Source organism: Heterodontus francisci, chromosome 15 (assembly GCF_036365525.1).
Source record: "Heterodontus francisci isolate sHetFra1 chromosome 15, sHetFra1.hap1, whole genome shotgun sequence".
NCBI classification, from domain to species: Eukaryota; Metazoa; Chordata; class Chondrichthyes; order Heterodontiformes; family Heterodontidae; genus Heterodontus; species Heterodontus francisci.
In genome coordinates this window covers 15,196,013-15,214,889 of record NC_090385.1, presented here as the reverse complement: position 1 = coordinate 15,214,889, position 18,877 = coordinate 15,196,013, and the positions used below count along the sequence as shown (strand labels likewise).

Below are 18,877 nucleotides of genomic sequence, written 5' to 3'. Positions count from 1 at the left end.
ACCACAACAGCTTTAATTGTTGATCATCATTAACTTGGCCAGAGGTAGTTCAGTGCAACACAAAACTGTATTCGAAAAGCTTACTCTTTTCAGGATAATGTTAATTTACAAGAGCATATTATTTTTAGTTTGTCATGGATATTCTATATCTAGCAATAAAATTGATGCAGTAAGCTTTAAGACAGACAAGGAAGTTACTTATTGGTAACCATAGAATTCTTTTATAATGCTGAAAATAGAGACATGCTGTCAAAGCTTTTCGTCTTGCACTCGACAGCATGTCTCTATTTTCAGCAATACTCAAGTTCTGTAATTCCAAACAACTATCTTTTATAATATATAAACATCAGCAACTTATTTAAAAGATCCTGAATTAAACACAAAGTTGCACTATCCATCCTTGGGATGTAAGGATAATATTAACAGTAACCTTGGATGTCGAAAGGGTGCCATTTTACTACTTTCAATCAATCTGCTATTCTTTGCACAAATGGAACCTACCTCGACCCTCCCCCAAATTTGAGATCCCCTGGGCTCCTTTCCAATGTGCATAATGTGTGGCGTAAAAGGGACATGTGCACATTCTGAGGACACTGAGTGATAGAAAAAGACCCAAATCGGAATCAAGCATGTAATGTTTCATCACCACTTGCGGCAGTAGCCTGGTGGAGCAGATTGTCTGCCTGTTGTAGAACCACCCATCCCCTCCCCACCCCCAATTTTCATTCCCATTGTTTCCGATAGCAATGGGGCATGGGGTCAAGAGAAAAGCATTACATCCTGTGCCAGAATCTTCATTTCTGCCCTTGGGGTAACTGAGATATTTTAATGCTTGAAGGACCACAATAGTTATTATGAGGTTAATGTCACTGCCATATGTGATTTGAATTTCATTTAAGTTTAACTTGCTTATTAATGAGGAAACTCTGGCTCAAACCATGCAGGACTAGAAGCTCGTGGGTTCAAGTTGCTAGTCTGTGTTGAGTTAATTGATCTCAATCAGGTGGCTCTGCAACCTCAGGCTAAGGAAGGGAGAAAAATCATCAAAATTTTCCCATTTTTGACCGCTATCTGCCAATTCATGTTGTGAGCATTTGTGTGAGAACTTTGGATGAAATGCCTCTCTGTCTAATTTCCCGCTGAAACAAACAGGCTAAGCTCACATATAAAGAATGGCCAACACTCAGGCCATAAATGCAAGTCTTTCTTTTTATATTCATTTTCACATTGGTGTCAAGGGCAGGTATTGTGCAACTGATATCAATTTAAACAAAAGTAGGAATTGAAGATGGTCATTTTCTTAGAACTTATATTCAAGCCTTAGTTTTAGGCAGCTTCACGTGCAGCACTTGTGGCAGAACCTGTCTCTCAAGGATTGGTTTTCACAGCCATCAACTAAGGTGCACCAAGAGAAGACACCCCATCTAAATGGAATGTTTGCTGTGTGTCCATCATCTTTCATAGATGGAAGGATGCCAACCCCAGATATTCAAGACACACTTACCTTATGTCTAATCCCATGAGTAAATGTCCTCTTAAAGGATGGTATTTAACTGGTTTGTTTGCTCTTGTGTTCACACCCTGCAGCAACATAATAAATATGGCGTTCAGCAATCATTTGCCACATAAGCTTTAAACGGAACTAGAATTTACTTCACAAAGGAGACAGCAGTTGCATCTTTTTCTTCACAAACTGAGTGATTTTGAAGCAGTATATCTGCGATGACTACCGAGTCCACGACATGGGCATCTCTGACTAACAGGTGACTGGTGGCCCAGCCAATTCATCAACCAGTTGTGCAACACCCAGCTGTAAGATTCTGTTAGAAGGTTGAAACATATATCATTTAAAAAGTTTTTCCCAAATAGAAGGGACAGAATGATCAAAAAGCAGTCATCTGACATTAAATAGAAGCTAACTCACCTCACATCGATGGTTCTGCTAGTCATTTCCTTGATGTGAGACAGTCATAACTCAAGGATTACTGGTCCAAATTCATTGGCTGAAGTGAATTATGTAGATCTATCACAGACTTGAAATAAACCCTGTATTTGTCAATCACAGGGGAGTTATTCTGTTCATTCAATTTTTTTTAAAATGATTGATCTAGTACACATACATAGTCTTCTCATAAATGTGAGTGCATTTCAAAGCAGGCGCACAGCATTCCTTGTTGGTGTGCACAGAACAGTAACATTTTATTCCACAATCATGAATTATCAGTGTTAAATTTCCTGTGCAGACACATATTTCTCGCATCTGACTGCCCTCATTTTTACTTTCAAGGGCGTCAGTATTTTTTATGGTGAATTCTATCAAATTAAAAAATACCATGCTACTGTTAACTGGCAATAATAAAGGAAAAAAAACCCAAAAACTGTGCCAATCCTTGGTCTCACAAAGCAAATTGTATTAACCGCTGAGACTGCTGGGCTGTCAAAAGGACACCACGGGAATGGAAGGCAATCCCAAGGGATAATGGAACATAAAACTTCTGGTAGTTGTGCAAAAGATTTTAGCTCGGCACTAAGAGCCTGACAGTACCAAACACAGCTGTATGCTGTGTACTATATTTAGCGACTGCTCATCTCAACAGTCACTCTTCTCATCAGATCCCAGGTTCGGTGATTTGTCTTTTTCTTTTAAATTGTCATCAGAGTTCATGGCTGATCAAGGTCCTCACATGCTTCACAAGTGACGTCTTTCTACACCAGCATTTTATCACATCTATGAAGTGTACACTTGTGACAGTACAAAGTACAAAACGGAAGTGAAGATATGAATTTCTAGTGTACTCACTTCTCTAACAATATATGTCAAGTAGACACTGCCTTAAAGGCTGAGAACATAGCAACAGGAGGAGGCCATTCAACCCCTCAAGCCTGTTCTGTCATTCAATTAGATCATGGCTGATCTGTATCTTAACTCCATCCACCTGCTTTGGTTCCATAATTATTGACATCCTTGCCTAACAAAAAATCCATCAATCTCAGTTTTGAAATCTACAATTGACCCCAGCCTCAACAGCTTTATTGGGGAGAGAGTTCCAGATTTCCATTAATAGGAATGTAGGCAACCTTCTAACCTTAAAGACACAGTAGCCCACTCAAAACAGTAAATATTTGATTCAAATTTGGCAAATTGGGGCAGGAAAAGGTCAAAGCCATTGAATAACATGGGCTGACAGTCTCCTTAAAGTTTGAACTAAAATATACAAGCTCACACATACAATGTCTAAATGATGTCATTCTAGGATATTGCAACACAGCAGATCTGTCTGTAGCTTGCGAGTTTAGCTTTAGGTTTTTTTTGTGAGCCTTTACACAGTTTGAATGGAAACGCAGAGAGAGGGGGAAATTGACCCTTCTGATCCACCCTACCAGATATCACTCGTGATACTAATTTCTCGTGAAGACATTGGCAGGCGTTCAGTGTTCATGGGGCAGTCCCGGAGGGATGAATCTCTGGTGATAATGATCTGTGGTGCCTGTCCGTTGATGAGCGTCATTGGAATATTGCAGTATGTGTGTTGATTGCTTATCGAGGTAATGGGCACTGAAGCGGGCGGAATGTCATACCCGTAAGTTCGACAGTAGTGCCTCATTTGCATATGATCTGCTTTGTGAAAGCTTGGCGGTAGCTCCGCCTGGGAAGGTGCGAGCGTGGCAGAGTTTGCTGCCATGGAAACAGTTGAGACAGTCTGCAGTTCTCCAAAAATACCCTGTTCACCAGAATCCAGAACTTGGCCACGAGCAACTGGCTCCTTCTTCTTGATGGGCATCTCGTACTGGACCTTCTTCCAAAACTTGGAATTCAGTTTGTTGCATTTAGGCCCACACCACTTGATGACAGATAAAAGTTTTATAGTGTCTTTTAAGGCTTCAATTTCATGGTAGTTCATTATTCCTTCCACATCGGGGCATTCGATCAAAATAACTTTGATTTCTCCGGTCACAAGCATATTATGCAGTCTGTTTTCCAACTGAAAAATACTCCACCCACGCCTTATGACATAGTCTGGTGTCAGCACTATAATCAATCTCCGACTTTGATCAACAGATCTTGCCAAATCTTCAAGGTAAGCTGTGGATTGAGAAAGAGAATTAACAGATAATTCGATGAAAATTAAAGATGAAAAGCTTGCACATCATTTTGACTTGTTCTTGAGATCTCACTCAGACGATGATAAAGGGATCAGCGCAGTAGTGTCATACACCACCCAGAGGCTGCTGGGAGTCTGTAACTCATTGTCTAAAATGATGGTAGAGGCAGAAACCCTCATCACATTTAAAAAATGCTTCTATGGGCACAGGAAGTGCCGTAATCTACAGGACTACAGACAAAGAGTTGAAAAGTGTGATTAGGTTGATAGTTCTTTATTGGCTGGCACAGACATGATGGACCAAATGGCCTCCTTTTGTGCTGTAAATGTTCTATGTTTCTCTACAGTTTTACAACAATGGCACTAAATACAATGAGAGACTTGCTTATATCTAATGTATTATTCACTCTCAGAAACATCCCAACGTGCTCCATAAAAGTTATTGAATTATCTTCAGTGACTGTTGTTACGTAAGAAAAACCATCAACCAATTGGTGCATTACAAGTTCCCACAAACAGGAATAAGAATCATACAGCCATAGAGCACAGAAGCATGCTTTTCAGCTCTTCGTACCTGTGCCTCTTCGGAAAAGCTATCCCGTTAGCTTCACACCCCCACTCTCTCCCCATAGCTCTGCAAATTTTTCCTTTTCAAGGATATATAACAAATTCCCTGTTGAAAGTTACTATTAAATCTGCTTCTGCCACCCCTTCAGACAGTGCATTCCGCATCTTAGCAACTTACTGCATAAAAAAGTTTCCTCAATTACCCTCTGTTTCTTTTTTCAATTACCTTAAATTGAACAACCAATTAATCTCTTTTTGGTATTGTTGGCTGAGGAAGGAATTTTGGACAGAACAGGACAATGAGAGAACTCATCTTTGATCTTTAATGTCTACCCAGACCACAGAGATAGACAGATGGGGCTTGGGTTTCAATATTTGGAAAACACTGCAGTGCTTCCTCAGGACTACACTGGACTGTCAACTTATCTTATATGGATAAGTCCTGGAGTGGGGCTTGAAGTTAGAACTTTCTAACTTTGAGTCAAGACTACTACCAACTGAGTCAAGGTAATGCAAAATTATGGTTGCAGTTAAGAAATGGCTAGACAATCCAGAAGTTTAGAGGCAATTCCTTCACCACCATTCCATCTTATTAGTCCATTTTATTGGAGTTTCTTTGTGCTTTTCGATCGCTTGGGAACAAAAATCCTTTTGTAAAAACAAAACTTTTTAGAAGGCTACTGAGGAACAACATGGTATTTTTGGTCTTGATTAAAGTCCACAAGCAAATACTTTTTATCGTCTTAAGAAAGAAGTCAAGCTGTTGTCTTTGAGCGCTGGCAAACCTCAGGCTGATTATCATCCCAGTTACATGACAATTAAGACTAGATGGACCGAGTGACCTTCCTCATATGTAATAAAAGCAAAATACTGCAGTTGCTGGAAATCTGAAATAAAAACAGAAAGTGCTGGAAATACTCAGCAGGTCAGGCAGCATCTGTGAAGAAAGAAACAGAATTGACATTTCGAGTCGGATATGACTTCTTCAGAACCAAAGGAATTTCTACCTTCCACCTTCACGTTTCTACCTTCCTTTGGTTATGTAGAGTCATATCCAACCTGAAACATTAACTCTGCTTCTCTCTCCACAGATTCTGCCAGACCTGCTGAGTATTTCCAGCACTTTCTGTTTTTATTCCTCGTCCGTATGTCTCCCGTGATCAACCAAGTTGGTGGCCACGCACCAGAAATATCCATGCAATATTATTCGAATAAGAGGATCAGTTTGAAGGCATGTTTTAGGCAGCAATTCCAATATGAATGCATGACTTATGGCTGGAAGTTTATTTGTTATGGTTCCAATTGTAGGATGCACCCATATATTTCAATCACTCTGTCAACTCTAAAAAAGCACAGTACATTTTTCAAAGGAAATCTGATTGCACAAACACATCACAAATCCCTCTTATAGTTCCTGATGCTAAGGTTGATGCTGTGTACACTCAGTTTAATTGAAGGGGATTGGATGTGGCAATGGGCTAGCACACTTGAACATAGAAATAGGAGGATGCCTTTCAGCCCCTCTCGCCTGTGCTGCCATTCAATTAGATCATGGCTGATCTGCATCTTAACACCATCTATCTGCTTGATTCCATGACCCTTAACACACTCGCCTAATGAACATCAATTTAATCACAGTTTTGAAATTTTCAATTGATACTCAGCCTCAACAGCTTGTTCCAGATTTCCAATATCCTTTGTGTGAAGAAGTGTTTCCTGACATCATTTCTGAACAAAGATGCTCTATTTTAAGGTTGTCCCCCCTTGGTCAGACTGCCTCACTAGAGGAAATACTTTCTATTCACCCCGTCAATGGCTTTAATCATCTTTGACATCTCAATTAGATTACCCCTGGATTTTCTATACACAAAGGAGCACATCATGTTCTCATAATTTAAGAAAGGTGAAATTTTAGCATTCCTGAGAGTCATGTGACCAGAATACATCATAAGCACAGAGGGGAGTGCACCCCATTTAAAGCCCACATGATTTTGCATCCAAATCACATGTGCTATGAATCAGGCTCGATGACATGCAAATTTCTGATGTATGTTCCCATTGAGCGAAGCTCTCCACCAGTTGCAATAAAGCTGGAGAATTGAACCCTGTGTCTTTTTGTCTTTGGGGCTGAGTGATTGAAAACAGTGTTTTTTTTCTGGGAAAGAGAATTGAGTTCAAATAACTGTAACCCAGGTCCTAAGTCCATGATAGAAAACTGCCCCTAGTTTAACACTAGATTGGTCATCTCAGGTAGATGCATAGCAACTCTGAGCCATTAAGGGAATTGCAGGACCTACACTAGGGAATTTGGTGTATGGGACCCAGTTAATGGTCCTTTGACCTGACGATCTGTCCCTCAGTATCTCTGGCACTGGGTAGCAGAAAATTGGGGCGATAAGTCTCATTCCCAGCATAGCCGGTCTCTCACCTACAGCAACATTTGACAATTCTCTCCAAAGCTACTCTTCCGAAGGCTTCACAAGATGAGAATTAGCCAACATTGAATGGCACTATAGGCAAATGTTGTGCAGTTGAATTCCCATGGGAGATCTCCTGATCATTCTTCACAACTTTAGGCAGAAGTAAATCCCGGGGAAAAGGCATAAACACCAATTGCCTCATTTCTCCGATGTTTCCACAAACCTTCCGCCAAAGTTACAGCAGAAAACAGGCAGAATCCTCTGGAAATTAATGGAAAAGGTTTCTTCCATTTAACTCAGGCCCTCAAAATTCCACTCATGAAAATCATGGTATTCCATCAAATTTATTATTTTTTATTCACAGACATTAATGCATACATTTATTTTATGAAGTGACAGTATGGTGGTTTCATATATGACCGGCAGGAAAATACATTGGCACATCATATTGTTGGTACATAATGAAAATAGCCAGCCTTCTGAGATCCAACACTATGGAGCTAGTATTCTCAATACATCCCAATCAAGTTATGCTGACCCCTCTGCATGTCCCCCCACCCCAAGGCATTTGGTTGTCATAATTTTCTTTTATTTTGGCCCTTCTTGTAATCATTTTTCAACATATATCTCTTTGACAACTGGTGCTGTGCCAGCCATTGGACTGAGTCTGGGAGTGACTCAATGGGTGACTCTGGGAGTTATCCTAGAGGTGACTGACCTCTAGGTCTGTGCTAATTGCAGTTGGGGAGTGATAGGAGTGGGGGCAGAGTGAATGGAAGGACAATTGACCTCAGTGCCCTGGGCCAGTTTTGCCGTTCCTGATTTTATAGTGTAAACAGTGGGAGCTACAAGATCAAGCTCAACCAGAGTTTCCTCAATGATGAATATCCCAGCTGGGCTTGGAGATAAACAAGAGCAACTTATGTTAAAAAAAAATGTTTTTTTAATGAAAAAAAGACAGGCTGGTGCAATGGGCGGACATGTGCCAGATTAAATTTAATGCAGAGAAGGGTGAAATTATACATTTTGGTAGGAAGACCAAAGAGAGGCAATATAAAACAAAGGGTACAATTCTAAAAGGGGATGCAGGACACGACACACCTAGCGGGTACATGGGCACAAATCGTTGATGGTGGCAGGGTAGGTCGAGGAAGTGTTTAAAAAAGCATATGGGATCCTGGGCTTTATAAAGGCAGAGGGTACAAAAGCAAAGACGTTATGCTGAATATCTATAAAACATTAGTTTGACCTAAACTGGAGTGTTGTGTCCAAATCCAGGCACCACACTTTAGGAAGGATGTGAAGGCATTGGAGAGGTGCAGAAAAGATTTACGAGAAGGGTTCCAGGGATGAGGAACTTCAGTTACATGGATAGATTGAAGAAGCGAGGGTGATCCTCCTTAGAGAAGAGAAGGTTGAGAGGAGATTTGATAGAGGTGTTCACAATCATGAGGGGTCAAGGAAGTGTAGATAGAGAGAAACTGTCCCTATTGGTGGAAGTGCCAAGAACCAGAGGACACTGATTTAAGGTGAATGGTAAAAGAACCAACAGCGAGATGAGGAAAATCTTTTTTACACAGCGAGTGGTGAGGATCTGGAATGCACTGCCTGAGATTGTGGTGGAGGCAGATTCAATTGTGGCTTTCAAAAGGGAATTGGATAAGCAGCTGAAGAGATAAACAATTTGCAGGGCTACAGGGAAAGGGCTGGGGGAATGGGACTAGCTGAATTGCTCCTACAGCAGGGACATGATGGGCTGAATGGCCTCTTTCCGTGCTGTAACCATTCTACGTTTCTTTGTATTGATGGTGCTCACATAATGGTGATTGGTAGCTAATTCCTGCATATTGACCCAGTGCTGATTAAGTGCTATATGTCCAAGTCAGGATGGTATGTGTCTTGGTGAGGACCATGGGGTTGATGGTGTTCCCATGATGCTGCTTCTCTTGTCTTTTTTTGGCAGAAGACGCTGTGGAAATGTTAAACTGTACTTGGTGAGTTGCAGCTGTGCATCCTGCAGTTTGTAGACACTGCATCCACAATGCAATGGTGGTGTAGGGCAGTAATCAAGCAGATTGGTCTGCTTTGGATTGTGTCAAGCTTCTTTAGTTTATTTTGCTGCAGCTGTACCCCTCCAGGTGAGTGGTCCAGATTATATCACACTCCAGCCACAAGCCTTGGAGATGATGCCAAGGCTTTGCCAGATTAGGTGGTGAGCCATTTATTAAGGAGTACCCAGTCATGGTGTCGATATGGCTCCTCAAGTTAAGCTCTGGTGAGTGGTGATCCTCAGCCAAATGCAGCCTTCACCTCTGTAAATGTTAATGCTGCATGGTGTTTGAGTATGTAAGTTAAAGACAATCCCTTAACAATCAATATCTGACAATGTGCCAATAGCAAGCACTTTGGATTAGGCAGATTGTAAAATCAAGCTTGTGGCCAAGGTTTAGAACTGCGGATATTGTATTACAAAACCTTGATAAAATTATTTATATTCCTCAATCTTGAAATACAACAAATCCTGAAACATGTTTATTCAAAAAGTGTTTTAATCTAGTTTAAGCAGAAATAATGATGTTGCCACGATGGAGAAATTAAGAATTCAGGAACAACAAGACTTATAGTCTGCCCTTCCCTGAAACATGGCACATTCTAGGATTGTCGTGGTCGGGACAACATTATCTTTTTGGCTTGACCTCGCTGGTGATCTCACTAACACACAGGACCATGGACGTGAAAACCAGGAGCTCAATCATTTGTGCAAAACGCCATCATACTCTGAGCTCTGGTGGAGAAGATACTGGGAAGGTTCCCTCTCTCGATGTATCTCTGCTGGATGTGATGGGATGTTTGTAAGAAAGTGCCATGGGGAATCCCCACTGGATTTCCCTGCTTTTCTCAGGGGCGCGGTTGGGGGGTGGCATTCTAGCCAACTTTGTGCTTCTTTCACCAATAAACAATGCTTGCCAATTATTTTTAACAGAAATACCAATTTTTGTTTTGACAATTTATAAACAAATTAATGAGTAATACCAAATAGATTTAATTTTGTTAATTAGAAAATAGACATTATGCTGCAATTGAAATTTAGAAAATATTGTTGTAATCATATTAGGAGTCCCACATGGTCTATTATGCCAAGTCATTAATTTACACACACAAATTTACTTTTCCATGTCCCTCCTAAGAGACTCCACAACTTTAATTATTATGCTGTGTGCAGCAATATATTCGTGGAGTTCTGACCAAAGAATATCAACCTGAAACATTGTTAACTCTGTTTGTCCATCCACAGATGCTGCTAGACCTGCTGAGTATTTCCAGCATTTTCTGTTTTTAATTGAAGGTGTGTGTCAATGGACAAAATGTGCACCTGCAAAAATGTGATAAAAATAACTGTCCTAATGAAACATTTCAAGAAAGGTTTGCATTAATTTATCTCCTGATTTTTTTTTCCTGCTGAAAAGCTCTATGGGAACAAGGAAATGCATCTGCACATAGGCTAAGCCATTAGTTTGGAGCTATCCAGAGCAGGTCAGTCCTGAAACATATTTGCTCCAGAGAGTGTTCGGCCAGCATTTTGGTCTCACCTCCCTGTTATTTACTTCCCTATTACATTTTAAATTAATATTTTAAATTACTTTGGGAAGCCTCTACTCTAATTAGCTTAATCTATTTACATTTGTGGAATTTGGGAACTGTCATTTTTCACTGGGAGGAACAGCATACTGATTAGGATAATTATTAACAAACTGAAGCATGAGCTTTATATATAAATTATATATATGTGTGTGTGTATGCGGCGTTGTAAGAAAATCTGCTTGTAATATACAGATGCTAATGTATTCCTTTTCACCGAGTTAAATAAATCTTGACATCCTTTCACCAAATTATATTTTTGAATGTTCCTGTTAAATGCTATTACCTTGCTTGTAAAGAAAAAAGGCTTGAATTTACATAGCACCTTTCACAACCTTACGATATCATAAATTGGTAATGGGTACAACATGGCAGGTTATGACAAGTGGTGTCCCCCACAAACCTAGATTGGGGCCTCAGCTTTTTACTATATTTATAAATGACTTGAATGAAGGAACAGAGAGATGTATATCTAAGTTTGCTGATGACACTAAGTTAGTTTTTTTCATTTGTTCATGGGATGTGAGAATCGCTGGCAAGGCCAGCATTTATTGCCCATCCCTAATTGCCCTTGAGACGCCTCCTTGAACTGTTGCTGTCTGTGTGGGCTGTAGGGAGGGAGTTCCAGGATTTACTGGCATCTACCTGGCAATGTGGAAAATTTCCCAGGTATGTCCAAGACTCAAAAAGCAAGACAAGTCCAAACCGGCCAATTACTGCCCCATCAGTCTACTTTCAATCATCAGTAAGGTGATGGAAGGTGTCGTCAACAGTGACATCAAGCAGCACTTGCTTAACAATAACCTGCTCAGTGACACTCAGTTTGGGTTCCGCCAGGGCCACTCAGCTCCTGACCTCATTATAGCCTTGGTTCAAACATGGACAAAAGAGCTGAACTGAAGAGGTGGGGTGAGAGTGACTGTCCTTGACATCAAGGAGCCCTAGCAAAAGTGGAGTCAATCGGAATCAGGGGCAAAACTCTCCACTGGTTGGAGTCATACCTAGTGCAAAAGAAGATGGTTGTGATTGTTGGAGGTCAATTATCTCAGCTCCAGGACATCACTGCAGGAGTTCCTCAGGGTAGTGTCCCAGGCCCAACCATCTTCAGCTGCTTCATCAATGACCTTCCCTCCATGATAAGGTCAAAAGTGGGGATGTTCGCTGATGATTGTACAATGTTCAGTACCATTTGTGACACCTCAGATACTGAAGCAGCGTGTGTAGAAATGCAGCAAGACCTGGACAATATCCAGGCATGGGCTGATAAGTGGCAAGTAACATTCACGCCACACAAGTGCCAGGCAATGATATGGGTTTGGAAGCTGCTGTCAAAGGAGCCTTCTCGAGTTGCTGCAGTACATCTGGTGGACGGTACACACTACTGCTATGGTCCACCATGTTGGAGTTTTTTAAAAATTCATTTTTTGTGGGATGTGGGCATCACCGGCGAGGCCAACATTTATTGCACATCCTTAATTGCCCTTGAACAGAGTGGCTTGCTAGGCCATTTCAGAGGGCATTTTATGAGCCAACCACATTGCTGTGGGTCTGGAGTATGTGTCAGCCAGACCAGGTAAGGACAGCAGATTTCCTTCCCTAAAGGACATTAGAAAAACAGATGGGGTTTCATGACAATCAACAATGGTTTCATGGTCATAATTAGACTAGTTTTTAATTCCAGATTTATTAATTGAATTCAAGCTTCACCATCTGCCGTGGTGGGATTCTTACCCATGTCCCCAGAGCATTAGCCTGGGCTTTGAATTACAAGTCCAGTGACATTACCACTATGCCACTGCCTTCCCCCTGGCAAGTGGAGCATATTCCATCAATACTGGGTCAAAAGCCTAGAACTCACTTTCTAACTGTGGGTGTAGCTACACCACAAGGACTGCAGGGGTTCAAGAAGGCCGCTCACCAACAACTTCTCAAGGGCACTTATGGATGGGCAATAATTGTTGGTCTTGTCAGCAATGTTCACATCCCATGAATGAATAAAAAATAAACTCCAGACTTGTGTCTTGTTGATGGTGGGCAGGCTTTGGGAGTCAAGAGGTGAGCTATTCATCACAGATTACTCTACCTCTGACCTGTACTGATGTGGCTGGTCCAGTTAAGGTTTTGGTCAATGGTGACCCCAGGATGTTGATGGTGGGGGATCCAGTGATGATAGTGCCTTTGAATGAGATGGGGAGGTAGTTAGATTCTCTCTTGTTGGAGATGGTCATTGCCTGGCACTTACATGGCACAAATATTTTTTGCTACTTATCGGTCCAAGCCAGAATGTTGTCCAGATCTTGCTGGATGCGGGCACAGACTGCTTCATTATCTGAGAAGTTGTGAATGGTACTGAACACTGTACAAGTATCATAGAACATCCCCACTTCTGAACTTATGGAGGGAAGGTCATTGATGAAGCAGCTGAAGATGGTTGGGCCTAGGACACAGCCCTGAGGGACTCCTGCAGCAATGTCTTGGCGCTGAGTGAGTGAGAAAACAGTGGCAGATGGAGTTCAATGTAGGAAAATGCGAGGTCATCCACTTTGGACTTAAAGATCAGAGTATTTTCTAAATGAGTATTTTCTACTGTGTACGAGCAGAAAGATGTGCAGGAATCATTAAAAGCTAATTTTTAAAATTCTTTCATGGGATGTGGGCATTGCTGGCAAAGCCAGCATTTGTTGCCCATCCTTACTAGCCAGTGACAACTGAATGGGTTGCTAGACCATTTCAGAAGGCAGTTATGAGTCAACCACATTGCTGTTGGTCTGGAGTCATGTGTAGGCCAGAGCAGGTAAAGACGGCACATTTCCTTCCCTAAAGGACATTGGTGAACAAGATGGGTTTTTATGACAATCGATGGTAGTTTAATGGCACCATGAGACTAGCTTTCAATTCCAGATTTTTAAAATAATTAATTGAATTTAAATTCCACCAGATGCCATGATGGGATATGAACCCGTGTCGCCAGGACATTAGCATGGGCTTCTGCATTAGGAGTCCATTACCAATATGCCACTGTCTTTCTTGGACAGATACAAAATAATTAAAAAGGCTGATGGAATGTTGGGCTTTATTTAAAGATGGCCGGAATGGAGTGATGTTATGTTACAGCTGTACAAAGCTCTCTTAGACCCTATTTGGAAGACTGCATTCAGCTCTAGGTATCACACCTCAGGAAGGATATATTGGCCTTGGATGGGATGCAGTGCAGATGTATTTGATGTATTTAAGAAGTTCAATGAAGTTGATATGGTGCATAGAGTGAAACTATTTCCTCAGGAGGAGAGTGGGGAGGTAGTGAAGAGGTGGAGTCCAGAACATGGGAGGATAACATTACAGCTAGACCACTCAAGAATGATGTTAGAATGCACTTCTTCACACAAAGTGTAGTGGAAATCTGGACCTCAATCCACCAAAAAGCTGTTGAGGCTGGAGGGTCAATGGTAACTTTCAAAACTGAGATCGATAGATTTTTGTTAGGCAAGGGTATTAAGAAATATGATTAGATAGAGTTAAGATCCAGATCAGCCATGATTTAATTGAATGGCAGAGCAGGCTTGAGGGGCTGAATGGCCTCCTCCTGTTCCTATGTCCCAATAGTAATATACAGAAAGTACTTGTTACACTGTATTGTATTTTATTTCTTTGATGGGTTTGGACACTTCTGGTATCTGAAAAGAAATGTGTGGGTGATATTCACCATGTGTGTTAGTGCTAAAATGATGACAATGAGTTGACTACCTGCTTTAACTCTGTTCAATTTTATCTCCCATTGAAGTGAATTGAAGAGATAATCTGGCAGGGGTTTAAAATGTGCCAGCAATTCGCTACAGCATGTTTTGTGCTAGCACCGGAGACCAATTTCACTCCTAATGTTGTGCAAACATTACTTTTTTAAATTGGATATATTTCAGAGTGTGCCCATTTCTGAATTATGGTTGATCCGAAGAATTCCACAGCTCAGAGGCTCCAATGTGGTTTGCAAGATTCCTGAGGTAAAGCTTAGACCCAAGCATTTTTTCAAAAACTACTTTCCCTACATTATAACAGTGACCACACTTCAAAAAGTACATCATTGGCTGCAAAACACTTTGGGATATCCTGAGATCATGAAAGTCAGTATATAAAGGCAAGTCTTTTCTTTTTTGTGACTTACTAATTTATTTTTACCCTGAATAGAAATAATCATGTGCCTGGATTTAACTAGGATAAATAGAAGAACAATAGCTGGCAATTAACAGGCTGCTATATCTGCTAATTATTTCTTCAAAACAATGTCTTTGTATTCTGTTCACATGTGTACTCTCCTCTCATGACCTCAGGATGTCCCAAAGCATTTTACAGCTCACAGATATGTTCCCCTCCGTCAGTTCTCACGCAAATCCTCAGACAAGAGGGAAGGAAGGTGTTCTGCTCCCGGTCCTCTGTCCCTGAAGCGCTCAAAACCAACTGTTGGGAAGTATTACAGGAGCAATCCCAGGTAATTTATTTTCTCTGTTGGGAAATGCTTTACCTCCTCCTGACAAACCACCCAAGGATGGGAACTTGGTGTGTGATAAATTGCAGGCAAAATATCTCTACTCTGCACTGCACTGGGAGGCTATGCTCCTGATGCAATACTAATGCCTGCTAATGATACACCAGGTGAGAAGTACTGGGCAAAGGGAGGGAGTAATTCATTTCAAGCTATAAAAGATAGCTTTCATTTATATAGCACCTGTCATAACACCATCACCTCTTTGCAGCCATGAAATTCCTTTGAAGTGCAGTCATTGCTGTAACGTAAGGATAAATATTGGCCAGGACACCAGGGAGAACTTCACTGTGCTTTGTTGAATAGTGCCATGGGGTCTTTAACATTCACCTGAGAGGGCAGACAGGGCCTGGGACTAACATTTCACCCAACAGTGCAGTATTCTGTCAGTTTCACACTAGACTGTCAACCTGGAGTATGTGCTTAAGTCTCAGGAGTGGAGTTTGAACCCATACTCTTCTGAAGCAAAGGGAAGAGCATTACCTAGTTAGCCACAACAGCCACTCAATATTTATGCATTTATAAGATATAAATGGCTCCTAAAACAAATATTAAAAAAATTGAAAACATACAGAATGTCAGCACTATTTCATGTCTCTATTGTATGTAAGAAAGTTAGGCTGACAAATGTATGGACAGTGGCTAAACCATTAGAAAAGAAAGCACATTAGTTTAGCTTCTTAAGGCAGAACCATCTGTCAGCCTTAATCTGTAAAAGTTAAACACAAGCATGAACTAACTATAAGAAGACTTTCATCATTTCCAGAATAATGAATCGTACAACCCTGCAGCAATATGCATTAAAAAAATCATTGCCTGAAAAGGTAGATCAAGCAGATATCAATTATTTCAAAAAGTTAAAAGAAAAAAAAATAAACAGTCAAGGTTTCAGTTTGCTGCTATTAATAATTCTGATGGAATAGAATTCAAGTCATTTTAATCATCGACATCCAGCTGGGAAGCTATGTTCCTGTGTCAAGATGTCATTCATTCTTTATTTATAAGTGTCCAAAATAAAAGCTTCCAGTTCTTTGCAATCATGTGCTGTGAAATCCTGCAACTCAGCAAAGAGCTTATTCACTGTGTTAATGTCAATTCCATTGCAGATTGAGCTAAGGCTTTAAGACGTCTGCACCAGTAATGACATTGGAATCACTATTAATGCACAACTTTCTAGTGTCCTCCACTTGTTTTCCTGCTTCTTTTAGAAAAAACGCCACCTTTATCTGGCTGCTTCAGCTGTCCATAGTAAGGATGTTAACCTGTGGAAGTAGCTCTGCTGTGAAAAATAGATTGGGATGTGCAAAAAAAATGAGAGGACAGCTCAGTACAAGCTCTTTATCTTATGGAGTGGTAGGATGTGGGTTCCCACTCATAATCCATCATACAGAAAGGGTTTGATCACGTCCAGCTGTCTTGGAAGAAGTATGCAGCAGAAAGAAAACTTCACCAGCAGGAGGCAGGAAACATCAAGGGCAAACCAAGTCATGCTAACTTTCAGGCACAATCTCACAGATTAGATAGCAGTATTGTGGAGCCCTGGGAGCAGGTCACTTGCTCTCCCTCTTATTGAAAAATGGCAATGGGAGGGATAAGTTCTAAATTCTTTTCTTTTTAGACGACAAGGATAGTCTATGCTAATATTTGGTATCTGCTCCCCAAGACATCAACTACTGTTGTTTGTTTTATTTTGTGTGAATTTTTATTCAACTCGAAACTTTGTAATTCAATCACCTGGTCAGCTTCACCCAGAAGTGAGAGTAGGATTGAACATATTATTATAAATGTCTTCAGAGGCTGAAGCAAGATGTTCATTCTTTGATGTAATTAATTTATAAATTTAGCGAATATATAAAAATGTGCACAGAGGGTGCATTAGTAAAAGCACGCGGAAAATAAAATGGCTCGAGCAATAGGTAAAACAATGATAAACAATGTTCCATGTTATATCATTGCTGGAAATGATTGCTTAATCTTTCACACAACCAGAGCAACAGCTCACAATTATTAACAGCTGCCCAAAATGAAGCAATATTATATTACATGTCATTACTGAGAACTAGACTATTAACAAGAAATTTGGAGTGAATTAAAACAGCTAATTAAATGAATGTTGCAACATTTATAAAAGTTGAGGGAGAAGCAACGAACGTTAAACAAAACAGAAATTAGTTTACTCTGAGAGAACAACAATCCACATGGGATCTTCAGACTAAACAGCTCAATTCATGTCAGCTGTTTTTCTGATTTTGATCGATTACAAATCTCGCCATTTTCTTTGAATAAGCCTTTGAAGTCAAATTGCTGCAACATTACATTAAGTCCTCAAGAGTTGAGAAAAATTGTCATACACCTCACATTAAGCATTTTGTTTTACTGATACAGTTTGTGTGGTAAATTGGTTCCCCTCTCCTGCATCTCAGCAAGGATGACCATTATCCAGTAACCTCTAAAATAAAAGCAAAATACTGCAGATGCTGGAAATCTGAAATAAAAACAAGAAATGCTGGAACCACGCAGCAGGTCTGGCAGCATCTGTGGAAAGAGAAGCAGAGTTAACGTTTCGGGTCAGTGACCCTTCTTTGGAACCGAAGAAGGGTCACTGACCCGAAACGTTAACTCTGCTTCTCTTTCCACAGATGCTGCCAGACCTGCTGAGTGGTTCCAGCATTTCTTGTTTTTAATCCAGTAACCTCTGCCGAGAGTGAAGATCAGGGAAAGTTGATGAAGAAGCTTCTCATGCTAGAATAGCCTGCTGACACTCAATGTCAATGCTCACAAATAGTGGCCTCTTCAACAAACTGCGGGGTGCAGAGGGAGTGACCAGGAGCCATGAATATATATACCAGTAGAAATTCAATGCTATGTCACTGCACCTCCAAAACTTATGGAACACTTACCTGCTTTAATGTGTGAAAACTACAACATTGCCGTGCCTTTGAGGACCATTGAAGAGGGAAAGAATTCATTAAAGTTCTTAGCAATCGCCAGAAAATTAAGCAAAAATAGATTGATTAATTGTTTCTACGCATATAATGTCACTAACTGCATTAACTAAATGAGTGCAAAGTAATATGCATAAGTGTCAGCCTCTCTGAGCTATGGTACATATTTTATAGTCTTCACTCACTTGCTGCCTGTGGGAGCTTGCCATTGGCTGTCATAGTTGCCTACCAAACAGTGACCGCACTTCAAAAGTCACTCATTGCTTGTTAAATGCTTCAACTGTCCAGTGGTGATAAGGAACTACATAAAGTTATTTCTTTCCTTCATTTCTTCTACCTGTTTCAGTAATAAGCAATCATTAAAGAAATATTTCGTGCAAGTGATTAGGATTTGGAATGCATTGTCTGATAAGGTGGGGGAAATAGGTCCAACAGTAGGTTTCAAAAAGGGAAATGGACAAGTAGTTGAGAAGTAAAAACTGCAGGGATATGGGGAAAGTGCGAAGGAGTGAATTGCTCTTTGAAAAAGCCAGCACAGACTTGATGGGCCAAATGGCCTCCTTCTGTGCTGTACTGTTCTATGATTGCACCAATTATGGAAATAAGCTGAGCCATAAACAGCCAATGCCTTGCTTGAGCCCCTTCAGTTCTGCAGGTAAAGGAGCC

The 18,877-nt window shown here is 40.7% G+C and overlaps 1 protein-coding gene across 3 annotated transcripts in view; it reads right to left on the bottom strand.

Moving 5' to 3' along the window:
- Positions 1-290: 290 nt before the first annotated feature.
- il1rapl2 (interleukin 1 receptor accessory protein-like 2) overlaps positions 291-18,877 on the bottom strand; it is a 1,024,957-nt gene continuing 1,006,370 nt past the window's right edge. For 2 of the 3 annotated variants that reach the window (XM_068047131.1, XM_068047132.1), the window contains one exon: positions 291-4,084. In XM_068047131.1, the coding sequence (XP_067903232.1) occupies positions 3,378-4,084 (707 nt within the window). In that variant the 3' untranslated portion in view covers positions 291-3,377. The remainder of the gene's footprint in view (positions 4,085-18,877) is intronic. The other variant, XR_010976424.1, reaches the window with a different exon arrangement.